Source organism: Tarenaya hassleriana, unplaced genomic scaffold, assembly GCF_000463585.1.
Source record: "Tarenaya hassleriana unplaced genomic scaffold, ASM46358v1 Cleome2, whole genome shotgun sequence".
Lineage (NCBI taxonomy): Eukaryota > Viridiplantae > Streptophyta > Magnoliopsida > Brassicales > Cleomaceae > Tarenaya > Tarenaya hassleriana.
In genome coordinates, this window is record NW_010965372.1 from 8,739,519 (window position 1) to 8,763,977 (window position 24,459).

The 24,459-nt window shown below is 36.0% G+C and overlaps 4 protein-coding genes across 7 annotated transcripts; 2 read left to right on the forward strand and 2 right to left on the reverse strand.

Moving 5' to 3' along the window:
- The first annotated feature begins 4,047 nt into the window (after positions 1-4,047).
- On the forward strand, positions 4,048-7,671 carry LOC104813122 (endoplasmic reticulum-Golgi intermediate compartment protein 3-like). The gene is made up of 14 exons (XM_010540647.1): positions 4,048-4,184; positions 4,307-4,457; positions 4,589-4,662; positions 4,844-4,927; positions 5,089-5,169; positions 5,517-5,597; positions 5,841-5,933; positions 6,201-6,380; positions 6,468-6,535; positions 6,640-6,691; positions 6,779-6,832; positions 6,925-7,017; positions 7,112-7,178; positions 7,273-7,671. The coding sequence occupies exons 2-14, from the start codon at positions 4,316-4,318 to the stop codon at positions 7,362-7,364; spliced, it is 1,161 nt and encodes a 386-aa protein (XP_010538949.1). The 5' UTR covers positions 4,048-4,184; positions 4,307-4,315; the 3' UTR covers positions 7,365-7,671.
- A 2,943-nt stretch (positions 7,672-10,614) lies between these two features.
- LOC104813123 (ribonuclease P protein subunit p30-like) lies at positions 10,615-11,969 on the reverse strand. Its single transcript, XM_010540649.1, has 3 exons — positions 11,441-11,969; positions 11,255-11,335; positions 10,615-11,158 (listed from the first exon to the last, which is right to left on the reverse strand). The coding sequence occupies exons 1-3, from the start codon at positions 11,846-11,848 to the stop codon at positions 10,634-10,636; spliced, it is 1,014 nt and encodes a 337-aa protein (XP_010538951.1). The 5' UTR covers positions 11,849-11,969; the 3' UTR covers positions 10,615-10,633.
- An 835-nt stretch (positions 11,970-12,804) lies between these two features.
- On the forward strand, positions 12,805-15,081 carry LOC104813124 (random slug protein 5). 4 transcript variants are annotated; one of them, XM_010540650.2, is made up of 7 exons: positions 12,805-12,938; positions 13,027-13,120; positions 13,404-13,514; positions 13,612-13,788; positions 13,876-13,974; positions 14,175-14,417; positions 14,502-15,081. In XM_010540650.2, the coding sequence occupies exons 3-7, from the start codon at positions 13,440-13,442 to the stop codon at positions 14,907-14,909; spliced, it is 1,002 nt and encodes a 333-aa protein (XP_010538952.1). In that variant the 5' UTR covers positions 12,805-12,938; positions 13,027-13,120; positions 13,404-13,439; the 3' UTR covers positions 14,910-15,081. The 4 variants fall into 4 exon arrangements, with proteins under 4 accessions (XP_010538952.1, XP_010538953.1, XP_010538954.1 ...); XM_010540651.2 differs by having other exon boundaries at positions 13,427-13,514; XM_010540652.2 differs by lacking the exon at positions 13,027-13,120.
- A 30-nt stretch (positions 15,082-15,111) lies between these two features.
- LOC104813125 (major pollen allergen Lol p 11) lies at positions 15,112-16,349 on the reverse strand. Its single transcript, XM_010540654.2, has 2 exons — positions 16,092-16,349; positions 15,112-15,629 (listed from the first exon to the last, which is right to left on the reverse strand). The coding sequence occupies exons 1-2, from the start codon at positions 16,243-16,245 to the stop codon at positions 15,304-15,306; spliced, it is 480 nt and encodes a 159-aa protein (XP_010538956.1). The 5' UTR covers positions 16,246-16,349; the 3' UTR covers positions 15,112-15,303.
- Between the last annotated feature and the right edge of the window lie 8,110 nt (positions 16,350-24,459).

Genomic DNA, 24,459 nt, shown 5'->3' on the forward strand with positions numbered 1-24,459 from the left:
TCGACCACAAACTATCTCATTTGGAGTCTTCAAATTCGTTCTCTACTCCATGGATATGATCTCTAAGACTATCTTGATATGGAATATGATGTCTCCCCAACTATTACCTAGGAGAATGTGGTAAAACCTAGACTCTCAAGATCGACTAATCTTTTCCACACTTCTTGGATCTATCAACGTTTCGTGCCAAACACTTATTGTCCATGATGAAACCACCAATGCTGCCTAGAGCACACTCGCATCCACCTATGGACGATCATCTCGTGGTCACATCAAGCAGATCAATGATAATATGCGCCGATTCACCAAAGGAACCAAGAACATTGAGCTCCATGGAACCAAGAACATTAAAGCAAACGAATTGACCCTCCTCAGTAAGCCTCTTAAAAATGAGGATCTCATTGATCTTGTATTGTCTGGATAGGGAGATGAATTCAAACCCATGATTGATGCAATCAATGTCCGAGATCTTTCAATTTTCTTTATTGAGCTCCATGAGAAATTATCCAATCACGAATCGATTCTTATGAGTACCGAACCTTTACCAATACTCATGTCAATCATTGCAAACAACACTCAAGCAAAGACATCTAGCCAGACTCCTTGCAACAATTGGCATAATCAGTTCTCCCAACAGCCGGATTGCAAGCCCTCCGATTATCAAGGAAAATGTCCTATGGGACTTTCGGCCACAGTGCCACATGATGTCATCTTCTTCGTCCCGCCGCTCTTGACAATCTCATGTCAGGGCCATCTCCGTCACCCTCATGATCGGCTCGAGCAAACCACCTACCATTGTTGTTTCCCTTGCTCATCCAACTTCTCCCACATGGCTCCTTTACTCCGACGCCTCATACAACATCATTTCCGACTTGGCGAATCTCTCATTTCATTCTCCTTTCTCCGGTGGTGATGATGTTGAGCTTAAAGATGGTTCAAATCACGCCATATCACACACGAGTTCTATATCAATTCTCTCACACTCTCGCCCTCTTTTCCTCACTAGCGTTCTTTGTGTTCCTTCTCTTCGCAAGAGCCTCATCTCTATACATCAACTATGCACCACTAATAAGGTATCAATAGAATTCTTTCCTTTGCATTTTCAAGTGAAGGATCTCATTAGAGGGCACAAATCACAAGCGAACTTCTTAGAGATGGTGTTTATGAATGACCCATGATTCCCTCGTCACTTTCGGACTCATCCCCTCAAGCCTTATCTACAATAAAAAAGCCTTCTAACTTGGCATTCACGGTTAGGACATCCTTCATCTGATGTCCTCCATTGTGTCATTCATGATTTTTCTCTCCCGTTGTCGTCTATGTCAAAACTAGGGCTGGGCAAACGGGTCGGGTTAATCGGGTTTGGGTAAAACCGATCCGATTAATCGGTTTTCGGATCGGTTCGGATGTTGCAGAAATAACCGATCGGTTACCATTGTCCCAAACCCGATCGGATCGGTTCGGTTCGGGTAAATAACCGATCGGGTTCGGTTATCCGAAATAACCGATTTTAATTAAACATTAGTTTAATTATTTAGGTTTAGGATTTAATTACCCTTCGTTCGATTGTTGCTACCTTCGTCTTCTCCTTCTCTGCGGCTGCCGTTTCGTCTTCTCCATCGCGGAGCCAAGCTTGCTCCGCCTGAATCTTCTCCTCCGTCTCGTCGTCGTCTCCTCTGTCTCGGTGTCGTCTCCTTTGTTTCAATCTCGAGCTCGAATCCTCGGACTTTCCGCTTCGTCTCTCTGTTGCAGTCTCGAGTTCCGCCCAACACCGTCGAGTTCTGAGCTTGTCCTCTCCGTCGGCATCGAGCTATGCTTCTACTGCTGGAATCGAAGCCGAGCTTCTTGTCTCCTTCGAGTTCTGAGCTTCTCCTCTTCGTCGAGTTCTGAGTTCCACCGATCTGTGCTTCTTTTCGCCTGGATCTTCACTCTCTCCTGCTAGAATCGAAGATAAGTTCTAACTAATCATTGTTGTTATTTAGGTTACTATTTAGGGTAGGTTACAGATGGATCACAAGATTTTTTGCTCTTGGTTGCTATACAATTCTTCTGATGTTTTCATTTTGTTGATGATCATGATTTATATCATTTTATCTGGTCTTGTGTTGATAATTTGGATTTATTTCTTGTTCTGGTCTTTGAAGTCAGAAATTACTATTTCTTCTCTCGTCAGATCCGCAGGAGTATAGTTTATGGTATTAGGAGTTATCTTTTCTTCAATTTCAACTGTTTTGTTTTGTCCAGGCTTGATCTGTATCTTTCTAAACACTCGAATGGTCCAAAACCCGTTGTGACATTCGTAATTGGTGGAGCTTGGATTATCGAGTGTGTCTAAAACCCATTGGTTTCTGTATCATTGTAAAGGAACCTAAAATGATTTTAGTGTTTTGTTTTTTCGGCTTGTCTTCCATTGATACAGGTATAAAGACTCGTGTTTCATCTTAAAAAAAAGCTCACCAAGTTGATTTTTTATATTGCTTTTAGTTTAAAATTTTATTTATTATCTTATTTATTTTATCATTGTTTTTTCATTTTTAAGTTTCGCAAATTTGATTTTTTTTATGATACTAGACTATTAATATTAGGTTGTTTTTGGTACATACAAATTACATTTTCTATAACACATTTCGATGTAATTTTTTATCGAATATTTGTTTGGATAAACCCGAACTGAACCCAAAAAAATCCGAACCGAACCCGAACCGAACCGATTAAGATTATATATCCGATTGTATATGAAAATTCCAAATCCGAATAACCCGAACCCGAAATAACCGAATCTGAATAACCCGATCCGACCCGATCGCCCACCCCTAGTCAAAACTTTGTTATGTGAACATTGCTCTATTAATAAAAGTTACAAACTTCCATTCTCTACGTCTACAATTCAATCTTCTCGTCCTCTTAAAACACTTTTCTCTTCTTGTCCTCTTAAAATACTTCTCTCGTATGTTTGGATCTCTCAAACTCAAAGTGGTTTTTGTGTCTCATCCATGCTATACCTCGAGTCTATTCCTCTAGACATGTAACATTTTTTGAGTCCTCTTTCTCTTTCGAAAAACTGTCAGCACCGACAGCTTCCTCAAAAAATATTTTTATTCTAAGAATTACAAAGACAGAAAGTTGGATACGTATTAGATAAATAGAACTATAGAAGTGTATCTGGCCGGTTATGTCCGGTCTAGATTGAAATTGTTATTATCCGGCTTAATTGGTTTAGTTTTGTATTGGATCGGTTAGTTTTTTTACTTTAAATTTTTCTTTATTTTTTTTTAATTTCCATACTTTATTCTAAATATATACAAAAGTTTTTTTTTAATTTTTTTAAATTTGTAAATATCATCTGAATTTTTAAAATTTCACAAATAAACACATTAACTTTAAATTTTGTAAGAAGTTATACAAACTTTACAATTATTGTTATAAACTCACCAAAACCTGACGTAGTCAAACGTAGTAAAAAATTTGACATTTGACGTAGGTATATAGCCACAACAGGCAAATAATTTGCCACGGTAAATAAAAAATAAAAAAAAAATTAGAAATGCATTTAAAATATTTATTTTTTTATTTTTAAAATTATTTTTAACCGTCAGGTGACAAATTTATCTATACTTATATCAAATTTCAATGGTGTTAAGGTTTGTATAGGTTTATTATAAAAATTGTAAAGTTTGTGTATTTTCTTCCGATTTAAAAAACAAATTGTTTGGGTGATATTCCCTTAAAAATAAGTATAATATCAAAGCAAAGAAAAAAGATCCATTTGAAAATATCTTTTTCATTCTAATATTCTACTATAATATCCAGTATTTTGAATCGACAAACTCTCAAGTTGTAATTTCTAAACATTTTTGTTTAACACGAAAGACGCCTACAATCATCCTACATGCACCGATCAATCTTAGACAAACGACACCCCCTCTGGTTTCTCATGGGCCTACCCTCTTTTATTTGGGCTACTGATGGCCCAATCAAAGGCCTCGTAGAACGGATAAACGACGCCGTTTCATTTATGTAGATCGTACGACGGGGAAGAAGACCGAGTCAAAGCGGAAAAAGCGCAGACAACCGAACCAAGTCCGTGTCTCGCCTGGGAGATATCGGAACGCCTCGTCGGAGGATTTTTCGACTTCCGGCGACTGTCATCGGCGTATCCTTGCCGGATTTTGCCCGGATTTCTGGTGATTTCCTCTCGTTATCCCGGTTCCTGTTGGGTTAGATCAGGATTTTAATGCTGGATTAAGATTCTAGGGATTGAATCAGCGAATCTCGAGTCCGGAATTGACCGAATTTGTTGATTTAGGGTTTCGAAATGGCTGGGATCATAAATAAATTGCGGAATCTGGATGCGTATCCCAAGATCAATGAGGATTTCTATAGCCGTACGCTTTCTGGAGGCGTTATCACACTCATCTCCTCCGTTGTTATGTTCCTTCTTTTCTTCTCTGAGCTGCGTACGTGTTATAGCTGAATTTTCGCAATTAACGTTTCAGATTCCTGTGTTTCGCATTTGCTTTTAACAGATTCGTGCGATCTCTTGTATATTGTGTCGTTGATTTTGAGGGTTTTTTGTTTCTTTGTTTAGGATTGTATCTTCATACCGTCACTGAGACGGAGCTCGTGGTTGACACGTCTAGGGGAGAAACACTACGCATCAACGTAATGTCCGAGATACTTCATTTTCTTCAAAATAACTGACTTTTGTTTTTTTTCCTTCTCAGATCTGTCGGAGAATATGTTTTGTCTCATTGCTTCGACACTAGGCATTTTGTTTGGTTTCTTGATAAATAAATAAAAAAAACTGAATAACGTTTCTGGTTTTTGTGTAACAAAAATGCAGTTCGATGTCACTTTTCCCTCTCTTGCATGTTCAATTCTTAGTGTTGACGCCATGGATATCAGTGGGGAGCAACACCTTGACGTGGTATGTTGGAACTCGCTGTTTTAACACGCTGGAGTTTGTTTTATGTTCAGATTCAGAAACCATATGTTGTTTTAATTTCTGTTTCTGTGCTCGAGGGATTTATTTGGTAGTCAGTTTTGTGGCTGAATCACTGATCCCCGGATTTTATGCATGAATCTCAGAAACATGACATAATCAAGAGAAGAATAGATTCTCATGGCAACATCATAGAAGCAAGGCAGGATGGAATCGGTGCTCCTAAGGTTAGTAGTCTGCTGTTTCTTAAATTTGTATCTCTGGCCTCACCTTTCTTTTAGAATGGGTAGAACATACGTTTGTTTGAGGAAACAATTAGGAGCTTTGGGTGTACATGTTGCTATATTCAGGACAGTTATATTGCATAATCATCATGCGGTTAAATGTGGCCTATTGTGATGAAGTTGCCTCCAAATAGCATGTTGCTCAGATGCAATGCATTACCTAAAAGTGATTTCTTTCAAATTCGTTGTGATGAAGTTGCCTGCAAATAGCATGTTGATCAGATGCAATGCATTACCTAAACGTGATTTCTTTTCTTTCAAATTCGTTTGCTTTTTTCCGCCTGTTGCAGATTGAAAAACCACTGCAAAAACATGGTGGGAGGCTTGGGCATAATGAGACTTACTGTGGTTCCTGTTATGGTGCAGAAGCGGTGAGTTCTGCCGCTCTCTATCTCATTGCCTCTGGAACTCGTGCACTGATTCTAGGTGTATTCATGAACTGGATCTACCCTAATTGATAGTTGAGTGGTAGATAAGAGGTCATAGTGAATATCCTGTTATAATATTGATGACGTTAATACTCTTTCATACATGATAGCTGGTCGTGTTTTTACTTTTTCGCATGCGATTGCTTTGAAATTTTTATGTGACCCATTCCATCCCTTCATTTTCAGTCAGATCATGATTGTTGCAATTCATGTGAGGATGTTCGTGAAGCATATAGAAAGAAAGGATGGGCTCTTTCAGAACCAGATTTGATTGACCAGGTAAATCTACAACGTACACATTGGTTGCCAAATTTCCTTTTTTGACCTAGGAGATTCCTTGAGTTCAACATGAAAAGTCAGAAGGAAAGACCTGTTACGATGTTTTATCTTTCTCTATTTCTTTGTTAGAGCCTTCGTTCCGCTTGCATGCTTTTTCTCTGTATGATCTTCAAAGTTGTAAACTGAAGTATACTTTGGAGAGCTAATAATTTTTCGTACTTGCAAACTCGAGTTGAAGTCTCTTTCGCTTGTTTGTTGGTCATTCAGTGCAAGCGAGAGGGTTTTCTACAACGGGTAAAGGACGAGGAGGGTGAAGGGTGTAATATCTATGGGTTTTTGGAGGTTAATAAGGTGGCTGGGAACTTCCACTTTGCCCCAGGGAAAAGCTTTCATCAATCGGGCGTTCACGTTCATGATCTCCTTGCATTTCATAAAGACAGTTTTAATGTGCGCTTTCTTATTGGTTTCATATTATTCTTCATGTTTTCCTAAATAAGATAAGCCAGTGGATTAACATACAGGGTCTCTCTGCAGATAAGTCACAAGATCAACAGACTGGCTTTCGGGGACTACTTTCCTGGTGTTGTAAACCCTCTTGATGGGTAAAATCTCTCTCTGCCATTTTTGACTCTCCGTTCAAATCATAACACAGTACAGTTATTCTGTTGGTAAAACAAGCATATTATAAGGTACTAAAAATATGCAGAGTCCACTGGAGCCAAGACACGCCTAATGCTATGTATCAATACTTTATCAAGGTTTGTTGCTAGATCAACTTCTCGACAATTTATTTACGCCTTAACTGAAATTTCTTAGACGCAAAGTCCTGTTCATCTGTTTTTCAGGTTGTACCTACAGTATACACAGACATCAGAGGACACACAATTCAATCTAATCAGGTGATGCCTGCTCTATGGTATTCTCCTTCCCATTTAACTTTTTTTTTTAATCACCATTCGATTTTAATCCCAAAGAGGCCCCTGGTTTGCAGTTCTCTGTGACTGAGCATGTTAAGACATCAGAAGCCGGTCAGCTGCAATCGTTGCCTGGTGTGTTCTTCTTCTACGATCTCTCCCCCATCAAGGTAGGTTTTGTCTTCCAGCTATTTTTTCCCCCCGAAATCCCACCGAGAAATCTTCTTGTTCGGCTTATGCATATTACATTTTGGATTTCCCCAGGTAACATTCACGGAGCAACATATACCGTTCTTGCACTTTTTGACGAGTGTCTGTGCCATAGTCGGAGGTATATGTATATATTCTCTTCATCAAGATAACTCTTCCTCCCTGTATTATTTTTTGTTTGGTGGGAACTGCAACATCTAACTATGTAAATACAGGTGTATTCACCGTGTCTGGGATAATAGACGCGTTCATATACCATGGCCAAAAGGCAATCAAGAAGAAGATGGAAATCGGGAAATTCAGCTGAATCCTGATCGCCCCCCTTCATCTCGAAACTCGCTGCCTCGACTCTGCCATGAGAAAACCAAGGTGTGATATGCTCGTTTACCCTTCAGCATCCGTCCTTGCGTTTTTACTCGTGAATCAGGGTTATGCAAGTTCCGTGATTCCATACCACACAAGTGGGGCGTCATCATGTGTAGCGTTAATGTTGATTCATCAGCTGTAATTTTCGCGTTAACTTAAATCGATTTTCCTTCCCGTGGATTCGGACTTGAATATGTAAGTCGTCAAAAGAAAATGAAATGACAGAACCCTCCCTTCTTGGCTGATAATATTGGATAGAGAGAGAGAGAGTGTGTGTAAAACCTGTCTTCGAGAGCCCATGAATGATTTTCCACTTGAGAAGATATCTAGACAGATTCCCCGTTTCTCAACTCTTCAAAACTATCCTGATTCCTGATCATACGTACTAGGTTGTCATTTCAGTTTTGATATATATATAAAAAAAACTGAATAATCAACGTTAAAAATAATCTATTACTTATTTAGAACATAAACATATTTATCAAAGTTTTTAAAATTAAATGTATAACCCAGTCTAAAAGTAAACAAGATAAATCTGAATTTGCTCGTACTACCCATAACATAGATATTTTTCAAAATATTTTTAATTAAAAACTGCTTTTTGTCTAAACCATCAAGAAAAAAAAACTAACTTCACAACTAAACAAGTGAAAAAACCCGGTAAAACTATGTCGAATTAAAGTCTCAACCTTTATACTATACAGATAATACTATTTTCATAAATGCCTTTAACCTAAGAGTAAAAGGGTAATTTTGTATTTATCCAGCATAACCCTGAAATATTTATTTAATATTTGAATTCAAATCCAAAATTTTGGGTATTCTAATATCATTATCTAGATGAGTTCGAATCCAATCTAAATCCGAATCCAATACCCATTAAATTTTGAACCAGTCTACTTTGGATCTGATTCGGTGGTTGTTCTTTTTTCATGAACTAGAAAAACTCTGATTCGACTCATATCGTCTCAATTCGCGTTTCACGAACTGGAAAAAATATTAAAAAAATAAAAAGGAAATAGTTAAAAATAACGAGAGGTGGTATCGTTTTTAAATGAAAGATTAAAAGAGGTCTAATAGATCTTATTTAGTGTTACTAGGGCTTCTCCTAGTTCCCGGGCTGAGCCAAGATGGACTCCAGCTTGGCGTCGATGAAGGCATGGAGCAACGCGTAATCACTGGAGTTGTCGATGACGATCACACAGTTGCATGGTTAGAAAGGTCAAGGGAAACTAAAAAGTAAAAACAACAACATAGTAAAGAGAGACAAATAAAATGGGAAAATAGAGGTTTGAGAGAAATTTTAATATAGAAATAAATAAGGAGGGAGGGCCGGCGGTCTGAAGGTTTCGGGCTCAAATTTGGATCGGGCCGATTTTTTTAGGTCTAAACTAGGGGTGGCCAATTCGGGTTTCGGTTCGGGTTCGGTTCGGTTATATTCGGGTTCGGTTATTTCGGTTATAGAAAAACTATAACCATTCGGTTTTTATATAAATTTCGGTTCGGTTCGGTTCGGTTTTTTTCAGTTCGAGTTCGGTTCGGTTTTGGTAAAAAGTTCAATTTTTCAAAGAAAATGTCGGTTATTCTCTCGGTTTTTTCGGTTATTTTTTATTCGGTTCGGTTCGGATTCGGTTTCGGTTTTTCGGGTTTAAGTAAATCATAACCGTTCGGTTTTGATGTCGGGTTCGATTCGGATACGGTTATATCTTATTCGGTTCGGTTCGGCTCGGTTATTCGGTTAATAACCGAAATGGCCACCCCTAACCTAAACAATCAACTCAGAATTCTGATTTTATACCTTTTAGATTCAGGTAGGATCGGTCAGTTCGTTCAATTTCTTTTTTGAAAACTTATTATTTTAAATTTTTTATAAAAAAAAATCGGTTTTTTTGGACATATGTGCGAAGCCCGATTTGAGCCAAAACTCGATATTTTTTAGGTAGATTCGGACCGGACTTGGGTTTCACGCCAAAATTGACACATGTAAGAGAAAGAGAAAATTGAGAAAAGATAATGGGTAAAATATATATTTATAACGGGTATAAATGAAGTGTTTTTTTCATGTCCTGAAGTAATATGAAACAAAATAGGAATATTTTTTAGAATTTCCCACTTGAGTATAATATACATTATACATGTATATTTTGTATTAGTATATTTTTTTTCGGGTGGACATTTTACATGATTATATTTTAGTATGGTTTTATTATCCTAAACAGGAATAAGATTTAATAACAATATTTTTTGAGAGGTTAATAAAAATTACGTAATATTTGGAATATTGTAATATCATATAATATTTAGATTTTCTTTTATAAAATACTCTCTGAGTATGATTAGTTCAACATAGGAGTTAGTACATGACTACAAGTGTATCTACTAAACACAAAAAAAAAAGTTACAAAAACAGTATCATAAGTTAAATCTTTGGTTAAGAGAATGATTTTCTCGCAATGATGAAGCTCGTGGATGCTTCGATCTTTTGCAGAGGCGCTTAAAGCGTGAAGGATGTAGGAACGGCTTGAAAGGCTGAAGCTGCCATAGACGAACCTTCTTTCTCTTCCTACCTGAGTATGAGTTCGAGCCACTGGTTCCTTCTACAGATTGAACCGAGATTTTACGACCATTTCGATCTTCAGTCTCTTCCCCTAACCTTGGAGATTTGTCAGAAGCGACTGTGTCTTGACCATGGTGTAACTGTTTAAGTGGCGGTTCTCTGACCAAATCAGTAGTGATCCCAGGAAAAATGTTATGAAGACTACTACTTCTACTACCATTTTCACCTATTTCATATTTCTGGCCTTCCATCATCGCCACCGCCATTTCTCTATGGTTACCATTTGGGTATGAAGAATCATCAGTTATCATCTTATCATCTTCACCAACTAATGTGTTGTCTCGAGAACCAGAAATGTGCTTCCCATCATCATCATCGCCATCATGTCTTCGCAAAGGCATGCCATGCAAAGCCACACCGGTAGCTCCTTTGCTGCTCACAACATCATCCACAGGAACAGAACCAGTTGAAGTTAAGATTTTAACACTGTTTAACAACAACGGTCTACCCTTTGAAGCCGAGGAGGAACAGTGTGGGTTAGCATCATCTAAATCCATGACGCCTCCTTGTATTAATGTCTGAAACTCTCCTGCTTGATCTTGCAACATAAGACCTCGTTCCTGGCGGAAACTGCGTATCTCAAGAGCACTTGATTAAACCTTCTTCTGGTCAGAAGTATGGCTCATGGGTCCATTTTCTAGAAGATTACCATCAGGTGCAGCCAAAGGTAGTTCAGAAGCTTGATCACTCTGCACCACTGGTTCATCATCATTCACCTTGTCATTAAACCGAAAACCATGTGATGGCAAGTCATCAAGTATACAAGCAAAGTCAATCGCCTTTGAGGACTTAGTAGTTTCAGCAAAAGCTTTGGAAAGATCATCTAAAGCCATATCACCATCGTCGCCACTGGAGAGGGGGTCCCATCTGAGGTTGAAATTTTCTTCCGGAGATGCTAGTTCAACCCGCACAGTATCTTTGTAGAAGCGTTTTCTCCTCAGAGCGTTGCTTATCATATTCCTGCAATTTTTCGAAATGGCAGCTCTGGCTCTTTCAGTAGAGATTCCAAGCAATGATGACATTAGATTCGTCACGTCGATTGGCCCCCGTAGTTCTGTGACACAAGGAGCACCACTTGATATGATCAAATTCTTCCCTCTTGTCCAATCCACCAACAGCTGCATATATCATAGACAATGGATACAACCACATCAAATATCCAAGTTGTAGTTTCCCAGAGTACAATGTGCAATTAAAGAATCAAACTTTCTCACCTTGGCATTCGATATAACTTGCCTCCTCTTGTGGGCGTCCACCAAAAGATCCGAGTATCTGATCTCGAAGTAAATCCCCCTCTGCCCAAAAGACAATCCATTTAAGTTGTAGCAAACGAACAAACCCTACATTTGTCAAAATAAACAGAAAACGCCTAAGAAGAGGAGATTGAGAGATCATCGAACCTGAACTGCAGCCTTAACCATGGGATGTTTCAGCCGGAATGCCAGATTGCCCGAGAAATCGATTGAAATCATATCGACCTTTGCTTTTTCACAAGCTTGATCAAACGCGCTCTGATTCAAAGGCCTAACACCAACAACATCGTAACTTTTCAGAACCGGGTTGTCCGAGTTCAAAGCCAGACTCTGAGCGTTACTCTCAACGGAGACCGTGATGCGCGTGTACTGTCGGAACGGAGTTTCTCTCCGGACCCCGAGGAGGTGTCTGTGGAAACCGACCGACGAAGCCAAGGGCGGAGCCAACTTGACGAGTGATTCAATGGTGAGAAGAGGGATTGCACAACGATCCTTCTCCGACATTACGCCCTTCATCGAGCGATTATACGCGATCCCAAAGTATCCCAATTCCATGGCTTTCGTCACGATCTTACATCCTTTTCATCGCACGGAATGCTCAAATCGAAGAAATCCATCGGAGGTATTAGGGTTTAACATGGGCTTTAGCTACGTCTTACCAAGTACAACGAGAAGTCAAAAGAAAACCTACAAATTATATGTTTAGTTAGACCTAATTCCCATTCAATTGTAAATCTTATGAGCGGTTCCTTCCTACACACTCGATGCTCTCTTTGGGCCGCGTTTTAAATCATGGGCTCAATTAATAAGAAGCCCATATTGGGCCCAATCTCGGCCCACGTTTTCCACACTGACGTGTGAGCCTGAGGAGGACATTACTTGGAATTTGAACATCTCTGGATGGATGTCTAGTCAATCGAATACACATCTATACCCAAAATCCATCCTAATTCCACCCAATAATTAACTTTAACTACTACAATAGAATGCCCTAAAAAAATCACCAAATCCATCAAATCATATACAACAAGACGATATCATAATCTTTTTTTTTATACGATTAATTATAATCAAACGAAGGCTGCCTTTCGATGGCGCAGTGAATAAATGTTTGATCCCACGCAATAGTTTACAATTCACGTGGAACCGATAAATCGTTGGAAACAAACCCCATAAAATCAAGAAGCGACATTTGAATGGACAATGTCCTTTTCATGCTCTTGATGGGCATTTGGACCTGTGTAGGAAATTAACTCTCTAATTTCCTCTTCAACATATTGTAGCCAAAAGCATTTGTGTCAAATGAACAAATACACAGGTAAGTTAGTAATAAATTTCCTCCTCACATCTTAGAGAAACACTTGTAATTTTCGTGACATGAATTCTTTCAGACCAAAGGTAAGGGATTTTTTGTGTTATTTTCTTCTAGAAAACAATTTCTAGTGTTTTCTGGTTCCTCGATGGGCCCCTTGATTATGATACGATTATTATTTATTTTTTGTCTACAAAAAATTCTGGAAACCCATTTGTATGCTTCTGTTCTGATTCCACACACACCCCATATCGGCGTTTGACCTTCACTTCCGTGTTTCCTTGAGCCCCTCGGATCGTTTCTTCTTCTCCTCCATTTGCTTGGATCGTTCAGGTGAGTTCACAAGTGATATTTCTGGTATTTGCTTGATGTGGGTTTTGATTAAATTCCTGAACTTGATCTTTGTTGATCGGATTGTCAGAAATCGGCACGACCCGACCCGACATTGATTGCCGCTCATATTGAGAAACGGGTTTTGCTCGATCGGCACTTCCGACCATCAATCTCTGTGTTTGGTTGGCCTCTTCTAGATTGGAATTAAGCTGGGTTCTGTCTTGTTTTCCATAATATCAACTGTGTTTTGATAATCTTGTCTTTACAGTTGACTTTCTGTTAAATCATCGAAACTGAAGGAGATGTATTGTGTCTCTTGATATTGCCAACATTCTTAGCGCCTTTGATTTGCTGTTTGATTCTAATTTTTCCTCAAAACTACGCAACGAACTACATGATGAAATTTTCTCTGTGGGGAGATGAGGATGATGATGATAAAATTTGGATTTTGTCGTCATCTTGTAGATGATAACCTGATATCTGCGCAGGGAGTCGAGAATTATGAACCCTAATCCGAAGAAATCATCTTCCAATGGGTTCGAGAAACATGTTCCTGCAGAAGAAGAGCAGGCAAAGGTACTATGGAACTTTGGTTCATTGAAACACTGCCATTGCCTTGTAAATGTGGTGGAGAGATATATAAAAGATTTCATTCATCTGATAATGTCGGCAGATAAAGGAGATGAGGAATCACCTCGGGCCGTTGCCAGAAAAACTGGCGAATCTCTGTACCGATGATTCGATCTCGAGATACTTAAGGGCACGGAATTGGCATGTCAAGAAAGCCGCTAAAATGCTTAAAGAAACCTTGAAATGGAGTGTTCAATACAAACCGGAGCAAATCCGATGGGTAAACAGACAAACAGACTCGGATTCCTCAATATTTTCTTATCCGGGTTCATGATATTGGCTGAATACTATGGTGGGAAATTTGCAGGAGGAAATAGCTCATGAAGGGGAGACAGGGAAGGTTTATAGATCGAGTTGTTTTGACAAACAAGGAAGACCTGTTCTTGTACTTAGACCCAGCCAAGAGGTGATTATTCCACGAATTCTTTCTTGTATAATAGAATCTATCGGCTCCCAAAATGTACGGTAAGAAATTGTCTCAATAGACAAGGTATGATATCTTATTGTTATGGATCGGGTCATAGATACCAATCTCTCTCGTTCACCTTGCCTGTGTATAATGAGATTTTACTCGATCTCATTGCCATCGTCGTTTTTCATTTACAGAACTCTAAATCGGTGAAGGGGCAGATCAGATACTTGGTGTATTGTATGGAGAACGCTGTCCAAAATCTGCCACCAGACCAGGAGCAGATGGTGTGGCTGATTGATTTCCATGGCTACAGCTTGGCGAATGTGTCGTTGAAGGCGACACAAGAAACGGCTCATGTTTTACAAGAGCACTACCCTGAACGCTTGGGTGTGGCCATTCTCTACAACCCGCCCAAATTCTTTGAACCCTTTTGGAAGGTGAACTATGGTATATACATACATTCAATACAATACCTTTTTGTGAGTGTGTGAATTACTTTCGTGTGTGTGTGTGTGTTGTAGCTGGTGAAGCCATTTCTGGAGCCGAAGACAAGGAACAAAGTGAAGTTTGTATACTCAGATGACCTCGAGACCAAGAAAATACTGGAGGATCTCTTTGACATGGACCAGTTGGAGACTGCCTTTGGTGGAAACAGCGATTCATGTTTCAATATAGAAAAATACGCCGAAAGGATGAAAGAAGACGACCAGAAAAGGCTTGCGGTCTTGAAGGATTGTGCTTCCCCATCTCTAGATTCACTCGGTCTGGTACCTACATCTGATGATGTCTCGGAAAATGAGCAAAACGAAAGCCCTGTCCCTTACCCCGAGAATGTCTCAGAGGGTGAAGAGACTGACAATGCTCAGCCCGATTGTGAGAGTGTCTCTGCAGATGAGCATTCTCCAGTCAAGAACGAAAGCAAAGATTAGGTTCGATAACCAGTGAGCGGTTTTTAGGTTGACTACCGCTACCGGTCATCAACATGTAGATTGTATGTTTCCTTGTACTAATTTCTCTCCTGTTCGATACATTGAATTGCAGGAGTGATCCTGTGATGAGACCCTGTTCTTTTCGGGTCTTAAAGTCAGATTGTAACCTCAATAGTCTGTCATTTCATACTGAGATGACATGTGACAAAGAACAGATCAATAGATGGCAATACCAAACACACCAGGTAGAATCAACGTTCAGAGTGCCAAAGCAACAGAAGGAGAAGAAGAAAGATGGGTTTACGAAAAGCACCAAGAACTATGAGGAGAATCCAAAAGGAGCAGATAAAGACGGAAAACACAAACTACTGCATGGACTTAGGATGTAAGTGGCTTACTCTTCGTTTTCTTGGTATTGCCTCATGATCTCAGAGCAACCTGATAAGGCCTCATCTCTCTCGAACCCCATGTTGTTAACGTATCGGTCATCTGAAGCGATGCCGTTGTACCGGGTGAGGGTAACCCGGGCACGTTCACGTCCATGAGAGACCTTGGAGCAGCCTAGTTGAGGACTCTTGACGAGCATGATATCGCAGAGCTGGTCCTCATGGTCCTCGTTAACCCAGATCTTGTATGCCCCCGTTGAGTCGGTTCTAGCCTCGTGGCTGTACACCAACTCCATTGATCTCCTGTCTTTGCATTCCAGTTTAACCACGGCACCTGTACACAAGTTTAAATCCAGCCTAAGTTCTCAACATATATGCCGATTATAAGAACCCTTGTTATACAATCGCATGCATTCTCAACTGAACCGGACAGATCCCTAGAACACGGGATCAAAAGGAGGGGAGGAGGGGTTTATGTGCAGCAGATCGAACCAGACGATCATTTCGGTTCGGAAAAGAAAAATTCTTAGTCGGACCAAACTTAGCATACGATGCTGTGAACACAATGTTCCTCACGGATCTAACATAGAATCGTACAATCAATCCCTGATCCACACTGACACAGTGCGTACCGTGAATCCACAATGACAAAAAGGAAATAAACCGACCGAACAATCACAGATTCACAAATTCAAAACACGAAACAAGAACGAAAACAAAAACCACAAACTCGATTGGATCCTAAAAAATATCAAAGGAAACCGTAAAGATCGAATTCGGATGGTTGTAAATTTACCGGGGATGTAAGTAGAGGCCGGAGTTTCAAAACCGGCACGGCATGTGTCGCAGTAGACGCGACCTCGAACAACGAAGGGGTTCCTGTTTGGCCTCGCAGCCATGACCAGCGTCGGGAGAAGAAGAATCGCCATAAGCACAATCGAATTCGCCATTTTTTTTTTCTTGTTTCTTTCTGGGAGTGTTTTTTTCTTGGTTTCGAAAATGATTTTCTAGAGAGAGTAATGAGTAAAGAAGTGAATCGGTGTGTGTGGGAAGGGGAAAAAAGCATAAAGGGGTGGGAAATGATGAAGGCGCGTGAATAACAGTGAAACCGTTAGTGGTGCAACCGTAATTTCGATGGTTTTTATGGGCATTACTAAATCTCACGTGTTTCTTAATTGATTATCTACAAAGTGTTGGGTTTAAAGGGAATCATATTTCAGGATATTTTAACCGTTTTATCAAATTGATTTCATATATTTTTTAAAACTAAATTTGACAAAATTGAGAAAGAATCCAAAATCAATTGAAAGTAACAGAAAAATAGATAAAATTAAATTTTATTTTTTTTTAAAAATATTATAACAACTCACTTTGAATGGTTGTGTGTAAAAAGTGGTATGAGTATCACTTCGGGAGGAGGAGACACAAATAAATGTGTGATTAAAGATTGACTACGGATTTAGAGGATTAGTTGAGCTGACAGTAAATTTTTTAGTTACAAAAAGAATAAATAATTGAACTAAATGGAGTATAAGTAAAATCTGAAATATTTTTTTTTACAATTTTTTTTTTTGTTAACGTGGGGAATCCCTGTGACTACCTACCCTTACAAACGGTGTCGAACTGGCCACCACCCGCGCCTAACAGTCCCCATGGACCTCAGTCCGCCGGACCTGGCCACCAGGCACGCCTAACGCTCGAGCCGTAGTTGGGCTTAGGCGCCTGCAGGTCAAACCCCCGCCCACGCGCACGAGCCTGCAACACACCCGGAGGAGGTAAATCAGCCCATTAGGATGAGCTGACAGGCGAGCAGGTCAAACGTAAGGAAGAGCGATGTTGGGATTCGATCCCTCCACCTCAGGGTTGCTCACCCTGCTCCCTTACCACCTGACCTGGCCCCTGAAGGGCTTTTTTTTACAATTTTACTAATTATAGGCTAGAATTAAAAAGAATACACCCATTAAAAATAGGTGAAAAATATTAGAGAATATGTTTGTATATCGGGAATGGTGTTATATCCAAACATTTCTCCCAAAGGAATCCAAGGAACATGAATCGGACATCAAACAAATCCTATCCTCTAATAACGCACGCTCACACTTACGTATATTTTGATTTGCCGTATTAAAAATAAAAATATCGTGAATCTAAATTACCGTCTATTGAGCACATTTTACTACCACGTCTGATTGCCACGTCATTTAAAAAATTGTAGAATCAATTTTAATCAATTAACTAATGATCTTAACTAAATCGAATTAAACATAAAAACCGGATGGTTATAATATTTTTAAATTAAAAAATTCAATCCGAATCAAATATAAAATAATAATAATAAAATGTAATTTTATTAAAAAATAAATATTTATCATTATAAATCAAATTCGAAACTAAATCAAACCAAATTGGAACTAAAACTCGAATATATAAAGGTTTTCTAAAATAAAATAAAAATTGAAATTAAATCGAACTAAACCGCAACCAAAAAGCAAAATGTCAAATCCTAATGGAAACCTAAATACTAAACCTTAGTTGTTAATAATATTGTCCTCCTTTCATTTTCGAATTCATAGCCAGAAAAAAGCTCCACCCGACATCTATGGCTTTGGGGCCGTCGACGAACTCCGACTGTCCCACCGTAATATTCAACATAGCAATGAAATCATTATCCGATGGTATAGGTTCGGTTTGATTCGATTCTCCAATAGAATCCTACGTGGGTTTGAATCGGTTTACAGAACAGTTGTCAAATAGGGGGTTCAAATGGAGAACACTCGAGCCCTTTCCGTGCCCTCTCTCTTGCAAAAACCACCATCACTCAATAATCTTGTCAAATCTTTTTCACAAAATACTTGATTTGAATCCAAGATTTTTTTATGTGAATGTGACGGAATCGATAGATCGCGAAACTTTAATAAACTCATTATCCGTAACTATGTGATTGCATATCGGAATTGAAATAAACTAAGTCGAAGATTCAGAAACCGAATCTGGAGTCATGATCGAAAGCGTGAACGGTTATGAGTTTCTGATTCTTCGTGTATATTTAATCCATTAATTCTTTGATGAGATACGAATCAATAACTTGTAGAGAATTTTTTAGATTTGGTTCGTTGAAAAACATGATGGATAACCATAAGAGAATAAAGAATGCATTAACATGAATTGACCAAGAAACCAAATGTCATTTTTTTTCTCCATTAATCAATCAACTAAATGGTTATTTAATTGATCAAGATGGTATATTCAACGTTCCACCTTCATGAACCAAAATCAAACCAAACTCCACATATATCGGTACACATAAACCAGAGACTATAACCAAAATTTTTATTCGGTATTATCCAATTTAACCCATCATAAAATTAGATAATAACCGATCGGTATCTACGTATATATTAAATCCTATATTCGATTCGATACCGAAGTCCAATATGTTAAAACCGAAATCCGATCATATTTAATTGGACTTAACTGGTATGATAAATATTATTCCATAATAATCATATCCGGTCCATAATAAAAATATAAAAAACTTTAGAGAACTCTCACATATACATTAAATTTTGTTAATATATGTAGGTTTGAAATATGAAAAATGCTATTTAAAATGGTATTAAAGTTTTACGTACTAAGTCGTCGGAAACAATTTCTTTTGAATTTTTTTTTTGTTAGTTATAATATTTGTATGATTAATTTAGACATTCTAATTGTTTGTAATGATATGTGTTATAACTTTTTTTTTTTATTTGGATCAAATTGTTATTTTAATATTTTAATGATTTTAGTTTATGTTTTTGTTCAAGGCGGTCCCGTTTAGCTTGCTGAGATTAAAAACTTCCTCTCGTTTAATTTCATCTTGTTCCGCACAGCCCAATTGGATATTAATTATTGGCCCATATCACGAAAAGCCCATATAATTTCCAAGCGATGGAAAATATCAGTTTACGACTTATAGAAAAACTTAAAATAAAACCATTAAATTATAGAAATACCCTATCCAAATTTCAACTAACAAACCTCTATTCATCTAAAATATACAAAAATAAATATATTTATTGATTTACATATTTTAAATTTAGTCTATATATTTATTTATGATACCTATTTATCATTTAGAAATACCAGAAAATAAACTCTTCAATGTCGAAAAATCTAAAATAACATACGGAAAAATTAATTGTGTAGTCAGATAATAACTATTTTACACAATGTCACGTCATCGATTTAAAAAATATAACCTAAATTCTTATATAGACATATATTTACGTGCGCGCGCACACATATGTATACACATATAAATGTATACATACACATATATATATATGGCATATAGACACACACACACACATATATATATATATATGTATATAAGAACCGTCTGATAGAGAGTGCAAGTAAAGCGTTCATGGACCCAAATTTTTTGGGTCTCACTCTTTTTTTTTTATAAAAATAATAATTGTAAATTCCCGAACAAAAAAATATTATAATATTTTATAAAAAAAATACTAGAATATATATATATATATACATATATGGGTGCATGCATGGAATGACATCAGTGAAAGAATGAAGGACAAAGAGAGAGTTCCACGGCAAGAGGGCAAAGGAAATAAAAAGTGCATTTATCATTCGAAACCAACCAAAGCCAAGTGGGTATCATTTTGGTTGCTTATTGGTAGGTGGAATGGACGGTCATTCTCTATCCATATTTTCTCAATGATACCCACAACTGTTCACATGGTTCTGGATGTCATTTTAAAATTCGGATGTAATATTACAACTGCGTATCATATATTTATAGCATTACAATTGATTTTTTCAGATATTATTAATATGTTCTAGATATGGGATTTGAATTGAACATAAATTTGCAAACAAGGACATCGAATCGGAATCATAGGGTGAAATGCAGAGTAGCAAGATACGTTTCACTTTTTTTTTTTTTTTTTTTTTTTTGTGACATAAATCTTGCATTGAATTGGGCTGGACCCACGTGAAAAACATAAAAACCAATTGGCTACCTTACTCAGTTTTCACTGAAAAAAATTTATTTTCTAAAATTTCCTTTTTTCAAAATAATTTATTTAAAAACAAATCAGATACTTTTATATTTGTATCAATAAAAAAATTACAATTTAAGTTAAAATTATTTCAAATACTATTAAATATTATTCCATTCAATTGTATACCCGAACCCAAATATTTAATTTGTGTTTAAACTTGTGGCTTTTAGTCAGTTTGACTTTATTATACAAAGGATGTGTAATTTCTTCTAAAAGTGGCACAATTTGTTTATTGATACTTAACCACTTAAACATTGGATATATATATTTTTTAAACAGAGGTTAAAAGGATATATATATATATATATATATATATATATATATATATATATATAATAATAATAATAATAATAATAATAATAATAATAATAATAATAATAATAATAATAATAATAATAATAATAATAATAATAATAATAATAATAATAATAATAATAATAATAATAATAATAATAATAATAATAATATACTAAATAGTATGGAGTAAAATGCTTGAATGAATTAGAATGTATTAACCCATATATATATATAGAGAGAGAGAGGTTGCAACACCTAACTCCCAACAATACCAACCCCCATGCAAAAATTTAATTAAAACTATAATTGAATAATCCTTATAGATATATATATATATATATATACGTGGAGGATATATATATATATATATCAATGATATTCGCATTAAATAAGCAAAAATAAATTAATAAATTAACAATAATAGTAATAATAATTTTAAAAAAAAAGGACAACGTAGGATGATCTCAAACCAAGAAGGGGGAGATGAAAGTTTGGTGGACTGCAACACCCAACCCTCAATCAACACATTACACGTACCATTTTCCCATTTAATATAAACTAATATTTGTTTATTTGTTTTTAATTTATTTCTTAATAAAAACTTCTTTACACAGTCCATCGTTACCAAAAAAAAAAAAACCTTCTTTACACCATTTATCCAGTAAAATATTCCGAAAATAGTAAGAAATCGAGAGATAAAAGACAAAAAAAAAAAAATTGAGAGTTATGATTTTTTGTTTTGAAATTTGAAATGAAAATAATCGAAGAACATGAAAACGTACGAAACTAGTAATTTTGACCTGTTTAAGGGATAATTAAAAAATTTAGAAAACGTTTTTTTAATCTTTTTTTAAGTATAATTTGTATATTAGCTTTTTATTTGCAAGGATATCATTCGCCCAAAGGGATAACAAGACACCAGATTTAACCGATAAGTTTTTTTATCCGACTTATAAAATCCATTGTTTTAAACTATAATTTTATAAGCATGTTTGAGTTCGAATATAGTTTATAAAAAACATCATTATGTTTGATTCCTCTGTGGCAAAAAAAAAAAAAACTCGTTAGACCGTAGGATTTTGAATCCAATTAATAGGCAAAATGTTTTTCTATTATTGATAATGAGAAGAATATATAGCAAAATATAATAGAATATTCTAGGCATAATATCTAGGGTAAATTATAACAATATTAATGATAATATTCTAAGAATAATATCTTCCTATATGCCCCCTCAAGATGAATCATCTATGATGAATTCAATCCTGTTACATAAAAACTAAAAACTGAAATTGTGATCGTATTAAACGAATCTTCTTCCATGTGCTGGTGTAGTCCAGACTTGAGTTGGTGTTGCTTGATAACGTTTGAAGAGCTTGAAAGTTGTATTCTCAGAGGCTGATGTGGCACGGATGTGCGGCGCATATGCGCGAGTTGGGTTGCGCGACAATGAGGTCGGCAGCGCAAAAAAAAATTGCGGTGTGTATAGCGACTAGGCCAGATAAAAGAAAAAAAAAATGGGCGCAAAAGCGCGACGCATAATGCGTGATAGTCTAGCAGTGGGACAAGAAAAGAAAATAAAAATAAGTGACGCAAATACGTGGATCGACGATCGGAGTTTTCCAATCGAAAGAGGCTAATAGCCATGTTTAAAAAACTTACAACGGCTAGGGTTGACGTCGATAAACGAACATCGTCGTTAAAAAAAATAGCACATCGGCTAGGGTTGACGGTGATGAACACCGCCGTCGGGTAAAAAAAAATAGAAGAAAAAAAAAGAGCAAAATAAATTTAAAACGATACTCAAGACGATGATACTATTGGATTTAGTATCGTTGTCATCTTCATCGTCGCTTTCGGATTCGACCGACATTGTTGATGAGAAGGAAAAAAAAAATTAGAGCAAAAACCGAAGCTTTGATACCATAATAGGTAAAATGTTTTTCTATTATTGATAATGAGAAGAATACATCATAATATATAGCAAAATACAATAGAATATTCTAGACATAATATCTAGGGTAAATTATAACAATATTAATGATAATATTCTAAGAATAATATCTTTCTATACCAATTAGAAACATTTTATGATAAGAAATAAACTGAAATTACATAAAACTAAAAACCAATTGAGATTTCAGAAGTTTATCCATTCGATCCCATAAAATAAAATGGTAGGAGAAAAAAATATAGAAAATTTTGAGAGAATAAACATATGAGTTGATCGAGAGAATAAGATTATGAGAAGTATCCATCTACCTCTAGAGATGGAAAATGATATTTCTATAATTCATATATTATAGATACATATTGAGCCTAGCTTGAATGAATTTTTCATATATATATTTCAAATAGAATCGCGTGCATTTAATTTTTAAATAATATATATATATAATATTTATTCTATATTTGGACGAATATATATTTTAAAATACCAAATGCTCTAGAACGATTTTTATTGGTACATGTATGAAAAATTTTCAAAGAATTTTATCCATAAAGACATTTCATTTCTTTCTTTAATCGGTCTTGAGAACGTTTGTGTTTCCACAAGTTAAACATGTTTTGGTTAATCTTATGGCATTTTAATAATTTTTGTTTAACAATGCTATAAACACCATTTTTATTATTTCCATTAAGAAAATTGTAACAAGTAATAAAAAAAAGGGTCAAGAAACAATATCAAAACGGTTGTATTTTAAATCTACGTCACTTTCATTGTATTATTAAAAGAAATATATGTTAAATATTTATCATACAAATATTTATAAGTTCATTCAAACAAAGCGTGTATTACCAATTTATGTGTAATAACTGTAAATGGACACAACATTTCATACCAAAATCATAAAACTCTTTCAAAAACGAAGTCATGCAAATCAGCATTCCTAAATAAATGCGAAATTATGTTTAAAAGTGTGAATATACATCTGGACACGTATAAAAGTATTTAAATTTGTTTAGGACATTAGCATATCCGACCGGTTATTAAATTTGAAATTTGAATTAATATATGTGGATTTTGGATATTTAAACCCGAATTTCGAAATGTAAAAAATTTAAAATAACTTTGTAAAATTTAGTAAATATAAAATATTATTGTTATAAATGTAAACGGCGATATTCAGATCGCGGATTTCGAATTTTTATAGGAGTTATTAATCGATTCAATATATTCTTTTTATATTGGTGAATTGTCCAAGATTCGTGAACGTGTGACTTTTAATTGCTTCACTTTACCATTTGTTTTGTTTATTTTGGGCATCGATTCAATATGTTATATTCTAACAATTGTGATGTAATTTTTTCATACGATTTTTAGTTGTATTCATTTGATTTGCCCAATAAATAAATAAAAATCGCGTATAATTTCTTTGATTTTTGGAATTATTTATCCATTAATATTGTTCCTGTATTTGATTTATGTTTTTTTATTTTGGCTATATTTCTAGTTGAACTTGATTTTGATTTCGCTACATTTTAGCACTATATTTTATATAAACTGGTGGACCAACTAAATAAGAACCAAATCCTCTAGTCGAATTTGATATTAATTTTGCTTTCTTTAACACTATAATTTGTATAAATTGATGGTCAAATATAAGTTGCGTATAATTTTTAGATTACAGAAGTATGATATGAATATTGGAACCATTAAAATTTACTATTAAGAAAAAGAAAATTAAAAAATAGAGAGGTAGATTGGAAGCTCTTACGGCGCCTCCCCAACTACGAGGATCTTAGAAAACACATCGACAATGGCAAAAAAAAAAAAAAAAAAAAAAAACAATGGAGGGG

Excerpts from the sequence above, each read along its gene's own strand:
- LOC104813122 (XM_010540647.1), top strand. The coding sequence starts at position 4,316 with ATGGCTGGGATCATAAATAAATTGCGGAATCTGGATGCGTATCCCAAG. Across the intron at positions 5,934-6,200 it reads AACCAGATTTGATTGACCAG|TGCAAGCGAGAGGGTTTTCT; the intron begins GTAAATCTACAA and ends TTGGTCATTCAG. Across the intron at positions 6,381-6,467 it reads TTCATAAAGACAGTTTTAAT|ATAAGTCACAAGATCAACAG; the intron begins GTGCGCTTTCTT and ends GTCTCTCTGCAG.
- LOC104813124 (XM_010540650.2), top strand. The coding sequence starts at position 13,440 with ATGAACCCTAATCCGAAGAAATCATCTTCCAATGGGTTCGAGAAACAT. Across the intron at positions 13,789-13,875 it reads AACCGGAGCAAATCCGATGG|GAGGAAATAGCTCATGAAGG; the intron begins GTAAACAGACAA and ends GGAAATTTGCAG. Across the intron at positions 14,418-14,501 it reads TCTTTGAACCCTTTTGGAAG|CTGGTGAAGCCATTTCTGGA; the intron begins GTGAACTATGGT and ends TGTGTGTTGTAG.
- LOC104813123 (XM_010540649.1), bottom strand. The coding sequence starts at position 11,848 with ATGGAATTGGGATACTTTGGGATCGCGTATAATCGCTCGATGAAGGGC. Across the intron at positions 11,336-11,440 it reads TGGTTAAGGCTGCAGTTCAG|AGGGGGATTTACTTCGAGAT; the intron begins GTTCGATGATCT and ends TCTTTTGGGCAG. Across the intron at positions 11,159-11,254 it reads AAGTTATATCGAATGCCAAG|CTGTTGGTGGATTGGACAAG; the intron begins GTGAGAAAGTTT and ends TGATATATGCAG.
- LOC104813125 (XM_010540654.2), bottom strand. The coding sequence starts at position 16,245 with ATGGCGAATTCGATTGTGCTTATGGCGATTCTTCTTCTCCCGACGCTG. Across the intron at positions 15,630-16,091 it reads GGCCTCTACTTACATCCCCG|GTGCCGTGGTTAAACTGGAA; the intron begins GTAAATTTACAA and ends ACTTGTGTACAG.